The sequence below is a fragment of the Diorhabda carinulata genome, chromosome 8 (assembly GCF_026250575.1).
Source record: "Diorhabda carinulata isolate Delta chromosome 8, icDioCari1.1, whole genome shotgun sequence".
NCBI lineage: Eukaryota > Metazoa > Arthropoda > Insecta > Coleoptera > Chrysomelidae > Diorhabda > Diorhabda carinulata.
This window is the reverse complement of record NC_079467.1, coordinates 17,462,261-17,486,485: the sequence shown is the minus strand read 5'-3', so window position 1 is coordinate 17,486,485 and position 24,225 is coordinate 17,462,261. Positions and strand designations below refer to the sequence as shown.

Here is a 24,225-nt window from a genome sequence, read left to right as displayed (position 1 = left end):
GCGGCATTGATGGGGGTCACTCTGGGCTAGTTTTTTAAACTGACTTTGGGAGGATTCCGTGTTCAACGAGCACAGAGCCCCCATTTACGTTTAGAAAACGTGAAAAGTTTTGAAAGTCCGGGAGCATTCAATAAAATTAACATTGTTTGGGTCAAAAATATGGATAATAAAAAAGCAATCGTGTGTGTACAATAACAAGGTTTTAATATTCCAAATATGAAATTGAAAAAAGAAAATTACACTCAGTCACAACACTACAGGACGAGCATCAAGATAGATGAAATATTTATCCTACGACAACTGGTTGAAAGGTCCATAGAATATGAGAAACCAGACTTTTCATGATTCCTTGACCTCACAAAAGCGTTTGGTCGTATTAAACTCGCATTAATAGTAAAGAAACGAAATCATTATCAGTCAACAGCGCTATTAGACAAAAAGATTCACTTAGTCCCATGTTAATCAATATGATAATAAATGAAATCCAAGTATCTTGGAATTGACATTAGTAGTTAGAGAGACGTTGAAGACGTTAGAGGTCAAGTAGCCAGAGCAAATAAGGTCGGGGGATGTATTTAGAAACGAGAGGAATGAAAATTCTCAAGAGAATCTCGGAAAGGACCCTATGAACCGAGAAAGAAGTGAAAACGTCAGACGATCATTTAATTACATCAATTATTGGGTGTTATACCGTAAGACGAAATTGAACCAACATATAAGTCTAATGACAAACGAAAGACTTGTAAAAATAGCAAGGAATAATTCTCCAATTGGAACACGTAGTAGAGGTCCACCACTTAAGAGATGAAAATCTAGAGCTAGGTGAAGGAAAGATATCGAAGAAGGAACAGACGATACCATGGAATGAAGTAGTAGAAAATTCCAGTCAGTTGACGGGGACACGGATCGTGTGAGGGTGTTTGAGGTGCGCGTAATTTTAATAAACCTAAATATTTGAAAAATTAAACATGAAATGGAAATAAATCATGACAAAATAATCAATCTCATCAATTAATCTATAGAACTATAAACTAGGCGAATCCACGTACTCATGCCTGAAACCTTCTTCAAATAACCAAATTTGCTGTTTTCACTTTTTCATCGGGACAACTCTCCTTCTCACACTTTGATAATAGTCATGGCTAAAATTGCACTTAGAATTGGTTGAACACCCACCGGAATAACCAGATCTGGTACCCAGGGAGTTTTTCCTATTTTCTAATATTAAAGTCTTACTTGCAGAAGAAATATTATCAGAAGACGAGGACGTTATCACATACGTTAATCACTTTTTTGAGTAAGTAAACAGTAAGAGCATCGCTACACTAAATGTATAGACTCTGTTACAAAGAAAAATAAACATAGGAAATAAATGTCTTGTTTCTTTGTTAGATCGGACAATTTTGGATATAAGGTGTGTGTTTAAACCATGAGAATATACTATTAAAATAATAATTAAGGATAAAATAAAACGATGTCTCTATTATTTATCGTTAGAATACTTACCGTAATCGTAATGATTTTGAGACGACAATTGTTCCGAACATAACCTATATACAGTAACGATTTTCACAGACAAATTCCTCGCGTCTACAAATCCATACGAATATAAAGAAATTTCTCCAATCATCGCGTAATCTGGTACCATCATGGCTACAGTTCGAAACAACACCTTAAAATTATGGAAATATCAAAACATTTTTATCACAAATAAAAATATGGCGGTGCTCGGCTTCATTTTTATAAACGTTTATAAACCTTCCAATATTATTATTCTACATAATGCTTTTATAAAATCCCTCTCGGATCTTTGTGACCAATAATTTTAAATGGAACCCTATAGCAAGCAAGAGGTAAATCTGGTCTTAAATAATAGATGCTGATGAGGACAAAGTTGTAAAAGTACAGATATGGCACAAAAATTCATAGTTTTTTTAGTTAATTTCCTCACTAGATACATATTTCTGCCACCTCTTTTTGGTGCTGGATTCCTTGGACAGCTACTCCAACTTCTCGACCTCATCGTCGGTGTTGAATTTTTGACCTCCGAAGGCTTCTTCCAATGATCCAATAATGTTGATTAATCCGGACTGTAGGAGGGAGGTATGTGCTAGTATCTCCCACCTCAGGTCTAATATTTTATCGAACGTGTGGCGCATGGTATGAGGTAGCGCAGAATACAGTACACATAATCTAGCCCGTGGACCTGGTTGTTTTCGCTTCTCCCTTCTTCCTCTTTAGAGGACACCTTTCTTTCGGGAGGGTGATAGTGCATTTATATTGAAAATTTGCGCTAAGAAATCGTTGCTTCAGCAAGTGACTACAAACTACTAGCCGCATGCATATTTGCTCGATGTTTGGGCCCCCATTGCGTCGTTACTTTGATAAATTGAAGGTTTTCGTGGATGATATACTCTACATTACCAAGACTAATTCCAAGTTCAGTCCAAGTTTTTCGAACAAGCCTTCCTACGGTCCTTCAAAATGAGTTGTTTCACGCGGCGATTGTTGTCTGGTGTGATGCTTGTTCGCGGTCGAGACCATGCGGCTCTTCTCGATGGTTTTTTAACCTTAGCACTCAAAAATCAATGACAATACGTTGAGCAAGGTGGTCGGCACTTGACGTTCACTCATGGTCGCAGCACACGACGAAAACTATACAATACGGTTAGTAAGTGATCCAGCTAATACAACCGCTTTCGAATATTCCGGTTTTGGTACAAAAAAGGAGGTCATTCAATTGGCAGGTAGCCATTACTTTTTGCGTTTTGAATTATCATAAGGAGCTGAAGAGATTAAAAAAATGGTTATATATGGTGCCGTTGAAGATACGTTGCAGGTGATCTGCTTATTTTCCAACCTGCTGCATAGTCGATCGAAGTTTGTTGAGGGTGTTTGATATGTCCTCGATTGTTTCAATAGGATTTGCTTCCATTTCAGTTCTTAGCATGTCGTTGTCTAATTTTGTCATCGATAAGAATCAGAAAGATCAAAATTAGCTAATCTGAATTAGAAGAATCATCTTAGGCATTCACAAACGCCTAATTCACTTAGATACATACTCGATTTCAAACAGTTGGGACCATGAAGCTAGAATATCCAAAAATTGGAAAATTGGCAGTTTATGCACACGAAAAGTAAGAGGATACAGTTAATTCAGTTGAAACCTTTGAATAGACTTTACTTGAAAATGTCTAATGGACTAACCAAAATGGTATTTTGAGCTATCAAACATTTTTATAGAACACTAAATGATCTCGCGAAGTAATAATTGGAATTAAACAAATGTACGAGATACTGGAAGAGCATACAAAAGTGAGGAAACAATAAGACTAGTTAAAACTTGCCCTTACTAGATGTTTGCTTCAAAAGGGAACTAAGAAGTTTTGAATGGAGTTAAACTTTGAAAAATCTCAAAAGTAGCTGTAAAAACGCAATTGAGCAGATGAAAGAAGCGACTACTCAAACCATAATGGTGCTTTGAGTCCTCAAGCAATATTGTAGGTAACTGAATGAACCCGCAAAGCAATAATTGGAATTGAAACAAATAAAAGAGCATTTAAAAGGTAAGGAAGCGACTGGTGAACTGGTGAAAAAGTCATAATAATTTTAATACATCTTTGACACGACTTTGAAGTACAAAATAAGCTGACAATGACAATCAAATATAGACATATTAATATATCACCAATTTTTATGTTCAATCAATAGGTATCACTAGGTTGATTTACAGTTAATAAAAATTTTATTGGAAAAATCAAACAAACAAAACAAATAGGTTGAATAAAGTGTGGTAGAAACATTCGATACCTTCAAATTATCCGGTAGCTCTGTTCTGCCTGCATAACCAGGATTCATAGTTATACAAACGTAACAAGTTGGATTTAATTTTATTTCCGTTCCCTCGAAATTGAATTTAGCTGCGTGTGCTCTAACAGCGGTTATTATTAATAATATCTGTTGAGCTACCACGGATAATACTTCGATGTCTATTCTGTTGAATTCGTCGAAGCAAACCCACGCGCCGCAAGAAGCAAGACCTAAAATTGAATTAAATGAACACAGTATAAAGATCTCCTATCATTAAAATTGATGCACGTGCTTATTGAATTTCATTAGTGTCCGTTTTCATAAGCCTCGATTTAAACATGTCGTAACTTGTTAAGACTAGTCTCTAATGCTATGAAAAGTATAACTGCTTCACTCTCTTCCAATCTAATTGTCTATTGACGACGCAATACGTGTCGTTCCTTCTTAAGACATAATTGAAAACAAGAGTTAAAGCAACCGAAGCAGCAGGGAAGATTTTGGTTTAATCATTTGGTATATTAAAGTTACAAGGAAAATACTGGGAAATCAATCTAGTATCAACACTCGCCGATTATCGGATTCCTTTGGACCCTTTAGAGATACCATAATCGCCATTCAAAATGATTGGGTAGCATCTATAAAAGTTGTCGAATAGTACCACATGAAACTTCGTTACTTGTGATGAAAAATAGATAAAGTTGATAGTTATAGTTCGACAATCGTAAGTTGATAGTAGACCTTCTGTAACGAACTGCTCTCACATCTATACAAATACCTAATTTAATGTTACTGTTTCTAATTGTTAACCTTTCTTAATATCTATCTGCGCTCCATGAATTTCTGCAGGCAGTGCCAATCGACATTGATGTATGGGTTACATACTAAGTAAGAAACAATAACAGATATGTGTAACTGTAAATAAAGACATACTCACGAAAAAACAGACCAACAAAAAACATGCTACCAAACATACAGATTTACTTAACCGAAGTATTAAAAGTGATAATATGACAGTGATGAACACAAATATACAAACACATATAGTTTAATTGCAACCTAGACCAACTGATCACGCGAAAATCTGGACACAGGACACGAATTTGACGGGCGCCTGCTACCGTTAATAATAATGGATACGAAGTACACATCACTGGTAAAGAGCCGTGGAGTGGATTTTCTATACCCGCTAAATAATACAGCCACCTGGTGTATAGACAGCTCCAGGATGAAGCTTCTGCGAAGGACTCCACCAGATAAACGAATTTTTCTCGCTTGGGAAACATGCTACCATCTTTCAAGCTGTGTTAGAATATCTGCACAAGATCTAGTGAGTGGAGTTTACAAGATCCAGCTCGATTAGGCGCGGAGTCACTTGGATAACAAGAATAAAACAAAGCGGACTCGCTCGCCAGATTGGGATCGGCAATTCCACAAATGGACCCAGATTCTTGGTGTTGCTATCGACCGGCTGCTTGCAAGACAGGCTCTGCAGATATGGATAGAGACATCTAGTATGAGATAAACTAAGGTACACATAGAGGGACTGCTCTACTTAAATAGACGTGACATTCTACTGGTTAATTGACACGGTTAACTAAGAAGCCATCTCTACACTATGGGCATCATGAGTGACTGGGAGTGCCGTTGGTTTATGAAGGAGGAAGATATTGCAAACCACGTCAAGTGTGAGTGCGCGGCTCAGACAGTTTACCTAATGAAGTCGAAAGGAAATCAATAATCAAAGTTCTCACGGAAACAAAACATAGAATTTTTATTTATAATCAACTAACATAGCTGTAAAGAAAGGTACAAAAAAACTAGTTCCAAAAATATTGAAAGTAGTGTTAAGAAAGTCTGCTAATAGTTGGTCTATATAGCAAAATTTTTAATACAAACCTACAAATTAAGGAAGACAACAGATTTTCTATGGCTTTATAAGTTTTTATAGAAACATAAAAGAAAACAACCATCAAAACTCTTACGAAAAGAAAACATAGACTTTTCTTAAACTGCCAAAAATGTTAGAAGTAGTTTTAAGAATGTCTGCTTACTCCCAGGTCAACTTTTAGAGTTACTCACCTATGTTTAATAATAATAAAGAATTATTTCAACAACCCCAAAATAAACTCAAAAATCGTTAATTACGATATTATGAGCATTAAGTGACAGCAACAAAGACTAAGTACAAGATGACGGTGACGCGGGATTTAATAGTTTTACTCATCAATCCTTTTCGTACGCTGTCAGCCTTGATTTAAAATAGGGCGTTTCTTTCTCTTTAGAATGGTATTCATAAGTCATTCGAGGCCAAAAATGTAGCAGGTTTACACTCCAAATCGACGATGTATTAAATATATTTATCGGTAGCTTAAGTTGTAATTATGCTTCTAGACACTTAACTCCGAGTAGTTATTGCTTTACCTTTAAAAAATTTCCCCATAGCTTTGTAATCTAGTCCATCGGAACAATTGAACACCACACATTGCACTGCCAAAGCTTTAGCCAAATCTTTTGTAGTTTCCGTTTTACCAGTACCAGCTGGTCCTTCCGGGGCTCCATTTAAATGCAAGTGGTAAGCTCCAATAAGAGTTCTATAACACCTATCCGTTAACGGAGTGATTACCAATCGATCCGAATTACCTGAAATAAAAAATTTTATCTGAAATAAAAAGAAAACAATGCCCGTCGACTAATCTCGGCGTCTCCTTTCTGTAATGATTTTCGCTTCTCTCAATCTGCTTAAATTGATGGTATTTAGAAAAGGACAATGAGTGTGATTGCTTTGTTAGCTCTACAAAGTTTCACTTCAATAAAAACTTACCTAAATATTCGTAAGCGTATTTGACGGTGGCGTTGATGAGTCGTACCAACGCTTCATCGTCTTCCAAATAATATCGCATCTGAGATAACCATTTAAATTCTCTATCGTTGGTAACTCTTTCTTTGAACAGAGAATCAACAACGTCCTTAGCGTGGACGTCTATTACTATCAAGGCTTTTATAGTTATCCTCGATAGATTAGTTAATGAAGGATCTCTGATCAGATTAACAATGTCTTGGAGTTGTTCTTTGAGTTCTTCTACAAGAAAATATAGATTTATATCTTCCCAAGTGAATATAGATCTTTAATTTTCAAGTATTAATCAAAAACGTTTATACAGAAAGTGAATTATAATTTCTCGAGGGGAAATCAAATACAGAGTGTTTCAAAATAGGTGCCTGCCTCTAATGGAAGAAACTTACCAAGTGCTAATACATTTAAAGCCATTGAACGACGTTGACAAAAAATTGGGAATGTAAGACCAAAAAAAAAATAAGTTATGGTAGGTCAAGATCAACAAGAACCATTAATAAACAAAATATTATTTTCAAATTCAGTTGATTGTGATACTGCTGCGATGAGAATCTACAAAGCGGTATCAACCGTGAAGGCTTACGCTGGACGATTTTTCATGATTTGGGAAGAGGTCTCACTCAATATCAATGTGTAGAATCAGTGAGACATTATCGATACTGTGGGCTACATGATTGAAGAAAATTGGCATGTGACATGTAACAGATAGATAGAGACGTCTCTTATGATTTTGCATGAACATTTAGATGTGATATATTCCAGATGTATTCTGCATAATTTGACGTCAACAACTGAATATTTGAAGGAGGAACATTTCGTATTAATGCCGGATTCCCGTATTTATCGCCTAACTTTTTCTTGTTCAAGACTTTCAGAGCGATATTAGCTTTAGAGTGGAAAAAATGTTTCCAGAATTGTACGTTTCTGTTTTTCTTTTCGTGAAAAACCTCGTAATTGATTGAGTAACCATTTTCTAAATCTATCGATTGGTAAAGACACCCGATTCAAAGCAACTACCCAAGAACGATTGTGTGGTGCGACGAATTTAAACAAATCTGTCAGGAAATGAGCTTAAGTCAAGAATTACTATAATTTTTTGCAAATAGAGATGAGCCACAATCATTGAATGTGACGAATTTTGTGCTCCTTTAGCTTGGATAAAGTCAATGTGATAAACCAAATTCTAGAGGATAATTATAGTCAAACACTACATTAACCTCTATACCTTTCGAAGCTGAATCCAACTGCAAAAGTTTGGGCACTAGTAATAAATAAAATAGCAACCATTAATAACGACAGAGTAGATTCTCCTACTTGTAGATCCACCCTCATAGCAACTTTTGCTGATGACACTGCTGTGCTATCATCTCGCACTGATTCACCAACATCCCACAAGATTAACAATAGTTATAGAGTTCGAGCCTGGAGAAAATATATATTTACAAAACTAGGGATGAAACTCGTCGAATGTAATGGCTTAATGGCCGAAAATAAAAATAGTTTATTGATAACAAAATTGTGTCATATAGAGGATTGTTACTTAAGTTTTGAGATCAAATAAAAACAAATATTTATAGTTGGATATGGCATCATTGCTTTCCAAAATATTCCCCGATTGAGGTTCCACCGCTTCTTCAGATGTCAAAAAAACGTTAACCTGGCAATTTATTTTTGATCTACAGAAATAAGAAGAAAAGGATTGTACGGCGGATGATCCATTAATTCGATTTTTTGATGGTTCCTAAACGTTTTTGTTTGATGTGTGAAAACTCTTATAGTCGTGGTGGGTGCGATTAGTTTCCCTGAACACTTCTGGCGAACATATACTGGTTTACCATTCAGAATTGACCGTTTTACGTTGATTTAATGGAAGAAACAGGCGACTATTTCCTTCAAAACAACTTTTGATGAAATTGGCTACAATACTCAAGATTACACTACCTGACGCGCGTTTCGATAACCAAGTTATCGTCTTCGGAGACTGAAGGTGATCTAAAATCGAATGACTTGACTTACTTGTTTTATACTAAATTTTCATACCGCTGAAAATTCTCCAGCGAAAATTAATGTCCGCGGGAAAACCTCCTTGGCGGAAATCTTCACATTCATTCCTTGACTACTAAACTGTAAAGTGGGCTGTAAGGAGTTGGCCCTTTGACCCTATTTAAGCTACTCTTACATCTAGCGATTTCAATGCTTTCAAATGCATCCAACGGTTATGTTCTATCGTAAGGATAAAATACCAAATTTGGAAAAGATTGGTATATATGAAATTGACTGTGGTGATTGTGACGATAGGTATATTGGACAGACTAAGACATACGTTTTTGTCTGGTTTAAAGAGCACATAGCTCAAGTAAAATATGGAGCAACCCGAAAATCGGGTATTGCCTATCACTCTCCTGTCTCAATCATGAGGGACAAAGGGCCAATTCCTTACAGCTCACTCTATAGTAGTTAGTAATCAAGGAATGAATGTGAAGATTTTAGTTTACCTTCAGTCTCTGAAGACGATAATTTGGTTAGCGAAACGCATGTCAGATAGTGTGTGTGGGTGTAGTGGTGGTATAAACAGTGTATTCAGTATGAATATAGCCATGGTTTCAAGAAATTCCCATTCCCATACAAAACCCTCTAGAATAAGACTCGGATTAAAATTCACCACAAGTCATCCATCCATTCACATCAAACGTTTATTGCTTATTAGACAAATTGCAGAGTCTTAAATTTTTACGATCAGGCGACGAATAAGCCCGCCTGGATATCACGAGATTACGATTGTTTTTCTGTCTTGTCAATCTTGATACACTTTAGGCAAACCAGCAAGTGTTAATCCCTTAACGATTAAAATCCAGTTAAACATAAAACGAACATACAAGTGTAATGTTTGAATGTGGTAATAGAAACGAATGAATTTTGATTTAATGATTTAAAAGTATACATCCAACTTACCTAAAAATGTTTTAACATTCATATCTTCTTCTCTATTTAACGCCAAATGTACCTTATGCGTCCAATGCATTTGAGACACACATAATACCACTTGCCCTGGCCATTTTTGTACCCATTGGGTTCTCGCTAACACGAAATAGTTTTTGAAGCTTCTCAGAATTTGATCTCTCATCGATATAATCATCTGTTCTTCTACTAGAACCAACCATTTTTCAACGCTACCTCCAGCGTCTTTAGTATTAACGATACTTTTAAAATTGACTTTCTCTTCTTCTTGACTGTACATCGCCAAAATTTCCAAGTTCTCGTTAAACTGTAATCTATTAATGGCTTCGAAACATTTCTTTAGATGCGGTTGAACTCTAAGAGGATCTTTAGTTTCGGAAAGTATTTCCAACATCTCGTCGTTAGATAAGAAAAAGAATCTTGGGAAAAACAATCTTTTTCTCTCGAGATAATTAGTGACACCGTCGTTGATTTTGTCGAGGAGTTCGATGCAGTGTTGCATTGTTTCTAATACTCCAGGAGCTCCAGCTGTTTCATAAACTCTCGGATCTCTGGTCACCACATCCATGTATCTTTTATAAGTATCGTTTACCTGGAAATTGAGCAAAAAATTACTCTGCTCGATAGTGGTTTTGTTCACAATTCCTATTATGGTAGCAGTTGTCTAAAATTTACTCTCGTTGCATTCCTATCAAATGACACCAACCCAAGTGCTCACGAACGACGATTTCGATAAGAGAACGTATTTTTGTGAATAAATGATCCGATTAAATCATGTTTTGTTTTGTGATTAGAGTACATTTACACTTCACGGTCATGTTAATCGTCAAAATTTCCGCTTTTGTCTAATGATAATCGTCACTGGATGAAAGAACATACGCCTATATTTGAAAGGAACTGCTGGTAATCATATCGTAGGCCCCAATTTCATTGATGGCAACTTGAATGGAGATAAATACTTAAAACTGCTTCAAAATGTCGTGCCAACTTATATCCTGATCCAGCAAACCTGCGAATACAATATGGTTCGAGCAAGATGAAACACCGCTTCATTACCAACGTCCGGCAGTATCTTAACGAAATTCCTCTAAATCGGTGGTTAGAGAGACCCGGATAAATAGAAAAGCCAGCACGATCTTCTAATCTGACGCCATCAGACTTTTTTTTTAGGGATTTGCCAAAAATATTAAATGTAAAGTTCTGGTTAGATCATTCACGTCTGGTATTAGATTTTTTACATCGACATTAATCTTTTTTTACATTATTAAGAAATAATTTGTGAAAAAAAATAATTTTCTATTTTTTAGGTCAATTTTTGTATCAAACCTGAAAATACTTAATATTTCCGAAACAGTTGCAGAAAGGTATAGAAAATTAAGCATTAATTCTATTTAGAATTTTCGGAGAACTCAAAATAATACATTTGAAATTGTTTAAGTATTTTTCTCAACACTCTCTCATTGTTTATTAACGAATTTATTCTATTTGACTCTTCCACAACGTATAAGTGGGTTGCTACTTAAGTTTTGAGATAGAAAAATAAAAATATATATTCATTATTGGATATGTCTTTATATTTTTCAAAATATTTTCCATTAAGATCAATTCCCATACTTTTGTATACGTTCGAACCAATTGTCAAAGCATTTTTTCCATTCCCATTGAGGTACCTCCACATGTGATTTGAATGCATTGACAACTTCTTCAGGTATAGACCTTCACATCACAATTTATTTTTAATCTGTGGGAATATTAAGAAATCATTGGGTGCCAATCAAGGCAGGCGGATGACCCATCAATTCGATGTTTTGATTGTTCAAAAACGTTATTGTTTGAACGAATGTGTGTGAACTCACATTCTCGTGGTTTTTCGCGATTGATTTCCCTGGTGCTGGAATTGACTGTTCTACGTTGCTCTAAAGGAACGGTGGAGACATGTCGAGACAGCCAATTTTGGATGACCGTCACAAAAATCCTCCAGCAGCAAAGTCCAAGCACGATTGAATCCGTAAAACCAGGCTCAAGATGGTGCTTAGTCACATAGAAGTCGAAGCGGGTCATAAAAAATAATCTGTAACTCAAATAGCATTCGTATGACTACACGTTCTGTGTACGTCACGTACATCAGTGTTGCCATATCTCGAAGCTGAAGTAGCAGCCCTCGTATTAGAATAAACATTTAGTAAATGACAACATATCAAGATTTACTTGTAACTACTTAAATATTTTCAAAAAATAAGATCTCAGCTGTTCTGCAGTATGAGGGGTCTGAGAGTGGAGATCACGTAATGTTCATAAGCACGCAAAACGTGCGCAGAGGCCTAATCATGACTGATTAAATAAATGTTGTAATATCAAGATCCTAATTGTTCAAAATGTGAATTCTTAAAGATAAGAGCACTTTTAATACTTTCATGAAAGGTGAAAACTAACCTCTTTAAATAAATTTCCTTCTTCCGGCATTTGCGCCACAATATCCTTCGAAGAAAAAATGGGTAACAAATAAAGCCATTGACTTTGCACTTTTCCCCATACATCTAAAGTACTATTAATTCTAACAAGTCGATCGTAAAAAGTTCGAACTTCAGTTTCGTACGGCTTGACGAAAATCGAACCGCGCATAGTTAAAGCTTTCAATATGTGATCGTCCAAAATAATTTGGATATCATCCAAAGCAGTCAATATATTTATGTTAGTTTCTTTGAATTGTCCTATTTTAAATAGGATTTCTTGCCATTCGGCTTGTATCTTTTGAAGGTTTCTATATAGTTCACGTTCTTTCGTTGCTCCCGAACTGATTACATCGTATTTATCAAGATCCCCTTCCAAACCTACCATGAAAATTTATTAGCGAAAGTATAATGATATTTATAATCTGTCTAAAGTCAATTTGAATCGATATATTTTTAATAACGTGAATATTAGTATACCAAATATAATGAAGACACATGGAGTGTACGGGAAAATATGTATTCGAGTGGTTTAACCATTTGAAATGACCCACGACCATCTACAAAAAGGAAATCAGACATGATTGAGCTAGATGGCAACTGACTCTTCGATTAATGACGAAAGAATTGAAAATTAGCGAGGACACGGTTTGCAAAATCGTGCATGAATATTTAGTAAAAAGAAAGATCTTTTCCTATAATAAATAGAAGCCGCTGAATATTTTTTTACCATGTGTGATTGAGACCCATCCTGCGAATCATCATCATAGAGTATAACACATGATAATACCTATGATGGAAAGGTTCCATCAGGAATTCGTTCTTGTGGGTCCAACCGTAAACGTCCCTCACAGTTTTAAAATGGCTGCTTCTACTACAGTTTCTTAGGACTGGGCAACGGGTCCAGCTGTTTACTTTGCAATCAACATACGCCAATTCTTTGTTTATGTTAAAAGCAAACCGTATGGAGATGTCTGTGGATATTGATATTGAGATTCTGTAGGTTGTCGTGTTCGGGAAAGACTTGCCTTGGTAGTTTGCACTTCTCCAAAGTTTATCCAAGCAGTCCCGATAAATTGACGTTCTGGGAATCTTAAGACGAACTCGGTCTTAATGAGCCAGGTCTATATGTCGCGTAGGTCTTCCAAAAATTGCTCTAGCTGTGAATATGCTAGACAGCTCGGAAAAGTGTCTGCCGTGGTAAAACAGAGTCAGGTCGGCGACGTTTAATCTATGCTCTAAGCTGTCCAAGTTTCTGATCAGCTCTGGGCCTATAAATCGGATTGCTCCCTTCTGTATTGAGTTCAGCATCCTTAGGTTAAGCTTGGGAGCCGAGCTCCGAATGTGCGAGCAATACTACAAAGACGGACCGATATGAACCTTGTAGGAGCTGTTGCGGAGTATATAACTCTTTGGTCGCAAAAAGGGCTTCAAGATTTTGTGAAGCTGCCTTGGCTAATTCGGCCACGAGCCATGCCAAGACATATTGCTTTCGATCTCAACATCCAACGCGTGAATTTGTGATGATGGTGATATTTTATGTCCAGACAAAACCAAATCCTAAGCCTTCTGACTAAAAACAGCAGTCTGGGTCTTTGCTGCATTAAATTTAATGATGGTTGTGATCTGTTGCCGTCTACAGATTTGGGTGTTAGCTGAGTTTATTGGGGCGGTTGATTTGAACGACGTCTTCAGTATGCTATCGTCGAAGAAACTATACATTAAGTTTAGTAATTTTGTCGATTAAATCGTTAATGTGAAGGAGAAACAAAGTAGTACACCCCTGACCTGGTCCCTGTGGACTTCTTTATGTTTCCCCTCATGTAGGAGGTCCTAAGAGGGACACGTTTTGCGATCTCCAAATACATTTGATATCCCGTCTGCGATCGATTCCGAAAAAGGCATTTTCTGACAATTTTCAGAAGCATTATGAATATTGTCAAAAGTGTTTTATGTACAAAGATCAATAAAGGTAATTCAATTGTATCTTTTGTTCTATTTCATTCACCTAGCTTTCCAGACAGACCTCATAATCGACTTCATTATCAAAAACATTTGACCAGTAAGCAAAAACGAATAAAATATCTTGGGATGGCATTTTGGACATTTTTTTTTCCTACTAAGAAAATGTTGTAGCGATTAGAAAAACTCGTATACGCTCAGAAGTACTTTAGTAATTGACAATCTCGCATAAACCAGGCTTTATATAAAATAATTATGATATATTAGATCGGAAAGTAATGTCGTGTCTGCGCATGTCAATATTAGATCGTGACTTGCCATTGTGTACTTCTAAATAGTGTTAAAAACATTACTTTCCGGTTCCCATTTGTATATAACAAGCTTACCCATCTGAGTCAATTTGAATAAGGTAGTACCGGCGTTAGGGGTGAGGTCGAAACCAGCCAAAGCAGACATTTCCTTCCAATGCCTTTTCATTAAAGCGTCATTACACATGATCCGCATCATCGTCATCGCCGGTCTAAAATCTTTGATAGCTTGTATCGCTTGCGCGGTTAATCTCAACGGAGAAGGCCACGCGTTCGTATCGGGATCATCGACTGAACCGAAAAACCGCAATTCATCGTCATTCGAGGAAATCCTAAAATACTTATCTATAGTGACAGCATACTTTTTCTAACCAATTGCTTTTAATATTTTTATTACGCAGTTTTTTCACGTTTGAAGACAGTCAATAGTCACTATGGACTAAATCCGTAAAGAGGCTGGATGTGGAAACAATCCTAGTTGTGCATAGTATAATTATAAACTCTATGGGCTGACAAACCTTCATTTGACATCAACTGTTTGACGATTTCGTAAATTTACTCACGTCTATAAGGTTTCTAAAGATTTAATTCCTTGCTAGACTTGGTTTTGTGACCAAAATGTGATTGGAGTCGCCAGGTTGAGATAAGAAAAACCACCAATGGGCTCAGAATCCATTTTTATTTCATCTCTCGGTAGTAAAACAATATCACACCTAGCGTAAGGCAAGCTAAAGTCATACTGTCTTACCAATTAAATTAACCACTTGAATGGAGGCCAAATTCGACTAGTGGCTAACCTTGCAACCGAATCTAAGAGGCCTTTTTAAGTTGGACGATCTGGGATTCCGCTGATGCGTGTAAGAAGAAAAAACAGCAGACCATGTCGTCAATAAGTGTCCAGTACTCACAGCGAGCTTCAAACTTATGAACAGAACTTACAGTTTATCCAAGGTTCAAGGCAAGGTGTCTTCAAGGAAAACCTCGGTGGTTTTAATAACCCTCTAACCTAACTTTTGACATTAATTTACTATAAAATCAGTAATTCAATACAGTACTCTGCGCTCGTTAATTTAAAACATTGTTGTAATATTCAATTCCAATGTTATTACCTCTAATTTTCTACAATTTTATTAATGAACTTCTTCTAAATATAAATGGTTTTTCAATATACCCAAACTTGTAATTGTATTCACTCTGTTGTCACATCAATAGATTCGAAACTTACCTACATTTCAATCTATACGCTTTCTGTATTTTTAATAACTCTTTCATGTAATCTTCTATAACATTTTCGGTGACCGAGAAATCTAAAAATTCAAAAGGACCATACAAACAGACATCTATGTGCCGTTGTATATCCATGCACATCTTAATCAAATGAAAAAAAGGATATACGAATTTTTCAACATCTTCTATTTGCTTAAACGGCGCCACATTGAATCCAAGCACTCGTTGCTCTTTGTTTATCCATATAATCTTCGAACGAAGCTCTTTGATCTTAACCAAATGACATTTGATTTTGAATACATAATCTCTGCATCTAAAAATATTAATATTTTGATATGAAATTATTTTTCAAGTAGCGAAATCTATTGGAAAGAACTATACGATTGAATCTACTTCTATTTGGATGGTTTGTGAATATCGTCACACAGATGCGTACTCTTATACGTTTTCTCAATAAATTCAGAGCTTCCAAGCAATTCATATTCATCGTAGAATCAATGTTTTTGCAATTGCTATCCGAGTTACAACTTCCTCGTCGCAATCCCATTTTTCATTCAACATAAATCCAAGGTATTTAAATTTATTGACTCTATGTTATTTTCATTGAAGTAAGGTATAAAATACTGAGAACTCTATTTTTGGAAAATGATTACTTATGTTTTTATATCAATACAATATTTACAAGCTTCGTATTTGCCAAGTTTTGTATTGTAAATATATGAAGAATCAAATTTCTAAATTAATAATAAGAAAAAACCTGTCCTTGTAGAAATTCTTATATCGAATGTTTCAGAAGCTAATTATTATTTTTGTATCATTCATGGTAAGCTCTTACCTATTATAATCATCCATATCATCCAAAATTTTTAACAAAGGCAGTAATATGATAGTCTCGGCGTTGACATAAGCTATTGTTTTCTGTAATCGTTCTTCGGCTTCGAATTTTAACTGTTCATACATAAATGAATATTGTTCGAGGATCGTTTCAATATTTTTAAGCCATAGGACCGTTGTGGTATTTAAATCCATATGGTCTTTATTAATAGTTCCAAATTCCATCAGCTGTGTCAGATCGTACAGCATTTTCTGTATTCTCTCTCTTAATTCCAGCAATAATTCGGTTTTCACCCAAACCATATATTGTCCTGCAATGGTTAAATATATAACTTACAAAGAATTAGTTTTTTAAAACAGAAATATTAATACCATTTGATTAAGAATACAAGAACAAAATCAAGTGGGAAAGCAACCACAGCAGGTGGTTTCGTTCACTTTTCTAGTGTTAACTCTTTTGAAACACATGTCTGATTCAATGAGATAGATTACCAAGACGAATATAAAGAAAAACTCAGCAATTAAGAAGCTCTAATCTAAAAGGTCAAACAATAAAAATCAATATAATGCAAACAACAATGAAGAACAATTTAATCTCCAAAGATTACCAAGACAAATATAAAGAGAAGCTCATCAATTAAGAAGAAGAAGAACTAACTATATCCAAAGACTTCTGCTCATTTTATGACAACGTAATTTTTGAATAATATTATTAGACCAATTTTTGATTTATTATTAGCTTATGATTTGTTCGATATTAAATTGAAGTATGGCATAAAAATTTGCCTTCATCACCGCCACTACTTTTCTTCGAGGATGCGTGTACCTAGAAAACCTCAAGGAGAAGTCCGATCAGTGCTCGACGGGCATGCTTCTCATGTAAATTCAGTCGAAATGTTGTAGTTTGCAAAATCTAATTGCATCATCATATTATGCTTACCAGCTGTACCACATATCATATTCAGCCTTTAAACAGAAGCTTTTAAACCGTTGAAAATGTTGGACACCGTAGTACCAGATACCAATTTTGTGAGATGCGTGAGTGTAAGCTGAGGAAAGACAACTACTGTATAAAATTGATGGAAAAACCTCTTCGGCATTCAAAAACCAACAGATATTACATACCAAATGATTACGCGCAACCATCAGCGCTTAAAATTATTAATAACAAAATATTGTCCATCTGTTCCAGAAAAAATGTGCTGCTACGAGCTAAACAAGTAGCGACTATTTCAACTTTTACCAGAATATCTGGAAAATCCCAAAGAAAAGAAGAGAAAGGCCCGCGAGATAAATAAATAAAAGACTGCAAAGAAAAATAAAAAGGTTTTAAGATAATAAAAAGAAGAAAAATGCAATTTTGGATTTTGGAAATTGAGGATTTTGATGAAAGTTTGTACGTCGGGTGTGGGAAGACTATATACAGACTAAAAGGACGATAAAATGGATTAAATACATACACTGTAACATGTTGTTACACGAAGACCGTACATTTTAGGGCGACTTCTGTCAAAAGTGTGGAAAATTTGACAATAAAAGCAAAAAAAAAACACTTAGGCATTGAGTATACCTAATTAATTTCACAATGGCCATCACTCACTGATTTTCAACTTGTTCCTTTTTAAATTTTATACCTTGTTTTTCATTAAAATTGACCAAATTATGATATACTACAAGGGTGGCTGAAATATAAACTGGAATTTTACAAAATAAATTTAAATTATTAAATTACAAAACTGAAATTTTTGACATTTTTTCTAAATAGTCTCCCTAACACTCCTCCAACTGTCGCTGGTGATGACTTTTTCGTAAAAATCACACGACATGTCATGTAACCATTCGCACACGAAGAAATCTGCCTCTTTCAATGGACTAAATAAATAATAGTCGCATGGCGATCAATCGAGACTGTTAGGAGGGCTTTCCAGTGTTTCCCAACCCAATTCGTTCGTTTTCATCGCAAACCGTGCTGTGCGTGGTCTGGCGTTGTCTTACAGCAATATCGATTGGAATATTTCGTCGTTTTGCTCTGTAGACAGGTTTATCAATAATATTGCACGTTCACAATTCGTCTCAAGTACCTAAACACGGTACACAACACCTTCCTCGCTTTAAATGGTGCGCCTTCGTCTGTCTTCCTCCACCCCAGAGTCACGCGTTAACTCTCCGGAATATAGTAGTGTAGAATTTCTGCTCAGAATTCAAAAGTCTTGGCACTCATCTGGCTAAAATTGTGCGGTAATCGAGTTGTTCTGCCATATCGCGTACAGTACCGCGTCGGTCTTCCAAATTGAGTTTTTCTACAGTGCTGGCGTTCTCATCGGTCACACTCCTCAAAAAACTCCTGACCTACGAGCATTTCATTCTTAGGTACTACCCAGTAACACTGTTTATGTCAAGCCGTCCAAATGACCTTCAAGCCCACCAAGTGATTCGTACTATCTAATCAAACATCTCCGCTACCAAAGAAACTCTTCTCATACCCTGGCTCCTCGCAGGGATACTCCCCTATATGCTATTTTAGCTGCTAGCAACAACACATGGAGATCTCTCTGAGAAACAAACCAAAAAAGATAAGAAATAACAAAAAATATCCCGAAGTGGGGAAGGAACCCTTTTTTAGACTGGAGCTTACTTTCCTTCTTTTTCAAACCCCGTCTGGTCAGTCTGAAGCAAACCTATCACCACAACCCCCGCTCTGCAGAGAAGCAATTCTATCAGGGCCAATTCCAATGAACCTTCCTCTCCATAAAAAATTTCCTGCTCCCACCTAAAATGTACCCAACGAATCTCTCTTTTTTTTATTCTATATACATACCTTGAGCAATGAGTTCTTCGCTGTTATGTAATTTGCGTAACGCATCTTGTCTGATATTTTCGAAAGCCAGACAAATATTTTCGTTTTCATTTATATGTATCTCGCATATTTTATTAAAAATATCTTCGATGATAATCGATAATGATTCTTTCATAGATGCCACGTATTCCGATAATACCAATTGACCTATACCGAAATATTCACTCCCCAACATCGAACTAGCCTTGGATATATAATTTCTGAAATGGCGTATCTGCAAACATCCGGTTTCGAAAACTTTCTCATTTTCTTCTTCCATATTAAAATCCAAAAACATTTCCTTAAAATCTTCGACTATATTACGAAGATATTCGTCTATAGGTATAAACATAGCAATTATATTATCCCCCAACTGATTTAAGGATTCTTCGTAAAATTCGTCGGTAATATTCAAATGTGTCAATTTATCCGGATAATTTTTTATTTTCAGTACCTCAAGAACGGGAAAATTGGTACCCAAATCGACTAATTTCGAAATAAAAAGACTATATAGTAAAATGATGTCCTGTTGATTGGGATGCATGTACAAATTTTTGCTATATTTCAAAGATAACTGTAGATACGGTATCAAATTTTCGTCTTTAGTTACTTCTATGATATGTTTTATTGTATTTTGGATAAGTAAACTCATATAAACCGAAACGAGTCCTGTACAAACTTTAAGAAGATGTTTGTAATTATCTTGATCCAATTTACTATTATCCGATTCGACTATTTGACAAACTTTATCGTAAAATTTTAATAAAAGGTTCTCAGAATCTCCAACTAAATGATTAAATATATCGTCCAGCTCTTCTAAAGTATGCGGTTTCACCCTAAAATTACCGAGATTGAACAAGATTTCAGGTAGATTTGAACAGACGATGAAAATCTTTTTCACTAGCGGATGTTGCAGCAAGTATTTTGTTCGAAATTGTTTTCTCGTCCAAAGGAAAATCGAATAATTCGGTGTTTTTCCAAAATATTTGTAAGGTTCTAGAGCAAATCTTTTTATATCAGGATCGATCGGCTTCGATTTCAAGTTCACCTGGAAAATTAACAATTACTACGATACGGATATTAATCATACATCACATTAAATCTATCGATTCGTACGTGCCTAGACAAGCGAATGAGATAGAAACTAGATTGTAGATTGTTTTGGAGAGTCGTTTTAGATTTGCATCACTCTGCACCTATACCTAGAAGGTATTTTATAAAAGACTCTACATCGAATTGTTCTGCATCCTTCAAGGTACTTAAATCTTTGCTGTTTCCATGGCTTGCTCGCAGAATCTGCATTTGCCGTCCTCTGCCATGCCCATCATCTTAAAAAGCTCTTCAAACTTCTCAGCTGATATGATTATAAGTCTTCTGGATTATCTTCATCTGATTCTTTAGCCATTTCTTCAGTTTGTTATTGATATGGCATCTCGTGAGGCCACAGTAGGGCTCTGGTCTAAAGTGTATCCCCTTTTGGCAAGGCTGTCTTCTTCCTTTTTTCCTGGTATACCCTGGTGATCTGGAAGCCGCTTTAGGGTTACTTTGTTTTTGTTAGCTATTGCTTTATGGCTTTTTCACACTTCCACACTAGTTTGGATGTGCTTAGCTTTCGGGATTTTCATGATTCATGAACTTGATTATCTGGAAGAATGTATAATTACGTGCGTGTTAGAGACGTTTCTATCCAAACACTCCTGAGCACATGATGTTCCTAGAGGTACGGAGAGCTTGCATTTTGGTCTAAAAATTCCCAGTCCAACTCCTTATACAAGCTTCGAACTGTCTATGTACCAGAAAGATACCTTTCAAGGTTTCGGAAGATTTTTGTTAACCCATGATTGGAGGTTGTTAATTACCACTTCGCTATACATTTGGTCCATTGGTTTGTCACGGCATTCTAGCTTTATTAGCTCTAGAATCCTTAAACGACTATCAGATTTTCTAGCTTTACTTTTACTGCCTGAATTAGCCTCTGGGCGTCGCTAAATGCCTCTTTCTTCACTATGAGGCAGGTTCATTAGCGCTATAGTAGGGCAGGTTGCGATTGCCCCTTCAATACCTAGACAGCTTAGTCTTTGAATCTTGTTTTTCTCTGAGCTGCTCTTTGTGCAGTTTTTGACCACCAAACGTATGGAATCGTGGGCTTGATGACTGTCTAGTATATCCATATTACCATTTTAGGCTCCCCATGTTTTGCCACCAAGTTTGTGACAAATCCATATAGCCGCAGGTACTTTTGCAATTACCTCGTCGACGTACTTGTTCCAAGTAAGTGTTTTATCCAGGATGACTCATTGATAGTATTTTGCTTCATTTGAAATCATTAATTCAGTTCCATAATGGATAGGTGCGCTTATATTCGTCTTCCTTCTCCTTGTAAATGAGACCAGTGACTGGATTTGATCGAGAGTTGTTCTTAATCACTCCAGTTTTAGATTGTGTTGAGGGCCGTTTGCATCAAGGCAGAGATTGGTCAGTTGAATCGAGTGATCGACGCGATACGGTCGGAGAAAGATTTTATTTGTACTACTCAGTGATATTATGGATTTTCTTCCGCCTGCGATATCCATAATTTTGTTATTGTAATTTGATACTGAATGCAGAGTATTTCGACAATATAGTGCGAAACGAATCCAAATATGCATTGTTCCAAGCCATCTTACAAGTCAAAAGATTTGGAAACTAGTAAGGAAACGAACGTTCAGGATTAAGAAATCTTTCGAGTCGCTTCTGACAGAATAAAGATTGCCTTGATGATCGCCAATATTCATCACGAGTGGGCACCACAAGGAAAAGGAGATAAAGAGTAATCTATTTTCCAGATTTACTTACACCAGCCAAATGAGTAATTCTTATGAAGTCTTCTTTTGCTTCCTCCATTATATTCGGTATAACCCATGGGAACTTTTTTTCGAGACCTCTAGCGGCAACTTTATTTGTGATGCAACGCCCTTGAAATATGGACATAGGAGTAGAAGGGCACAATTCCGCCTTGGCTCTAATTTTTTTATGGGAATCGTCCATTCGGGGAACTTGAGGGTATAATGGCGTAAGACGATGTTTGAACTCTTTAATTTTCTCCTCTTTCACAAACTCTGCCTGAAAATAAAATTAGATATGGATGAAAGAGAGGCTTTGTTTTAGTTAAATTGGGATATATTTGGTGTAACATGACCCTGATATAGGAGTATTTCCCTATGCACAGCTTGAGCTGGGATGTTTCGCACCATGAAAGATGAAGCTTCAATTTGATCCTCACGCCAGATGCAAATTACGCTCTGTAATTCCTTTTTTTTTTGGGTGCAAAAAAGTTCTCAACTGTGTGAGGTTTATGGGAAAAAGTGTGTGAGCGCAGCATGTGCACAAATGGAAGACATACATACATACAGACAACCAGTGATTGTAAAAATCGAAGACTGCCTATAAGCTGGGTCTCGAAAATGCTGACGGATGACAACAAACGGTAACGTGTAGAAGCGACCCACGAATTTCTTCATGCCTACGAAGCCTATGGCGAGAAATTTCTGGTTACTGTTGTTACTGGGGACAAGACCTGGGTCCACTAACTGCTAACGGAATCAAAAAAGCAATCCCGTTAGTGGAAACATCCAAGCTAGCCGAAGCAGAAGAAGTAAATTCTATCTGCCGGCAAAGTAATACCAAGTGTCTTTTGTGGCAAGAAAGAGTTGTTGTTGTGCAAATTCCTGTCTACGGGCACAACAATTAATGCGGATCGCAACTTAAGACGTTGAAGAACTTTCGGCGCGCGATTCAAAATAAGAGTAGAGGCAGGCTCACAATTGGAGAGCGTATCTATCAGGACAAACGAAAACAAATACTTGGGAGAGACGCAAATCAACCGTTGAAGAACTGAAAGAAGAGGTTTTCCGCTATCTGCGTGACGTTGCCGTAGATTTAGGCATAAATGTTATTGGTTGAAAATAGAGGGAATTCTAATTTTTAAAAATATATATTATTCAATGCCAGTAATCATGTTTTTCATTGTGAAAATTTTTATTTTACGGACCTCGAAGTTTAATTTTAATTTTGGAGGGAAAGCTCCACTAGCTTTCTTTATATCACTAACTCACTTACATCATTGTTGAGCAGAAATTATGCGTCCAACTTCTTTACTTAGCGTCCTACTTTAATTTAAAGAAAAATTGAGTGAAAAATATAATGATTTTCAAAATTTTACATATCTAGACTTATGATAACAAAATAATTTATGTTTTACTTGAAATTGAAGCAGCTTTTCCCTCTTTTTCTTATTAATTTTGAACTTATTCATAAGTTCTTCTGAAAGTTGTGTGGCAATTAGTTCTTCCAAAATTTGCGGTTGACGTAAGTCTTTTTCTGTGAAATTACATGGTTTTTTCCTACGATTCGTATTTTTGTCCGTATTACTCGCTTTCTTTCTAAACATTATAATATATTAATAATAAATTATGTGAAAATTATCAATTATTGACATTAAAATAACTTCACTATCAATTAACTGTCAATCGGATGCAAAATAATCAAGAAAAAAAAGAAATCTACTATTATAGAACGTTGCAGACAATTTTTTATTCGATATTATGTTTCAAATTACAAAATTCTTTAACCAATCGAAGTTTCAACAAAAGAAGAGAGCTGCCGGATTGAGTTGGCCAAACAAATGCGGTCAATGCAGAACGCTCTTTTGAATTCAGACAAGCGCTGCATTGAGCAATCTAATGAATTATCAAAAACAGCTGATGCCCATTTAAAAATGACCACCGTGGGGTGAATAAATGCTTTTTCCATAAGTTTCCAAACACCCTGCCACAAGGCACGGTCTGCTTTCTACAATCCCACACAATCCAATTTTCTGCTGTCACAAATTACAACAAGCGTGTAGCCATCATATGAAAGCTTCCATCTTTCTAATATTGCCAAAAACAACGATCATATTAAATCCAATTAATATTTCTTTAAACTTCTGAATTGGTATATTTCTCG

General features: G+C 36.0%; 1 protein-coding gene across 2 annotated transcripts in view; it reads right to left on the bottom strand.

Moving 5' to 3' along the window:
- LOC130897324 (dynein axonemal heavy chain 12) overlaps positions 1 to 23,655 on the bottom strand; it is a 73,310-nt gene extending 49,655 nt beyond the window's left edge. The window contains exons 1-12 of one of the 2 annotated variants that reach the window (XM_057806109.1): positions 23,480 to 23,655; positions 22,075 to 22,341; positions 19,222 to 20,287; positions 16,405 to 16,714; positions 15,568 to 15,882; positions 14,421 to 14,674; positions 12,056 to 12,453; positions 9,617 to 10,214; positions 6,632 to 6,886; positions 6,232 to 6,450; positions 3,811 to 4,040; positions 1,507 to 1,672 (exon numbers count right to left, since the gene is read on the bottom strand). In XM_057806109.1, the coding sequence (XP_057662092.1) occupies positions 1,507 to 1,672; positions 3,811 to 4,040; positions 6,232 to 6,450; positions 6,632 to 6,886; positions 9,617 to 10,214; positions 12,056 to 12,453; positions 14,421 to 14,674; positions 15,568 to 15,882; positions 16,405 to 16,714; positions 19,222 to 20,287; positions 22,075 to 22,341; positions 23,480 to 23,533 (4,132 nt within the window). In that variant the 5' untranslated portion in view covers positions 23,534 to 23,655. Of the gene's footprint in view, positions 1 to 1,506; positions 1,673 to 3,810; positions 4,041 to 6,231; positions 6,451 to 6,631; positions 6,890 to 9,616; positions 10,215 to 12,055; positions 12,454 to 14,420; positions 14,675 to 15,567; positions 15,883 to 16,404; positions 16,715 to 19,221; positions 20,288 to 22,074; positions 22,342 to 23,479 lie in introns of both variants that reach the window. The other variant, XM_057806110.1, reaches the window with a different exon arrangement.
- Between the last annotated feature and the right edge of the window lie 570 nt (positions 23,656 to 24,225).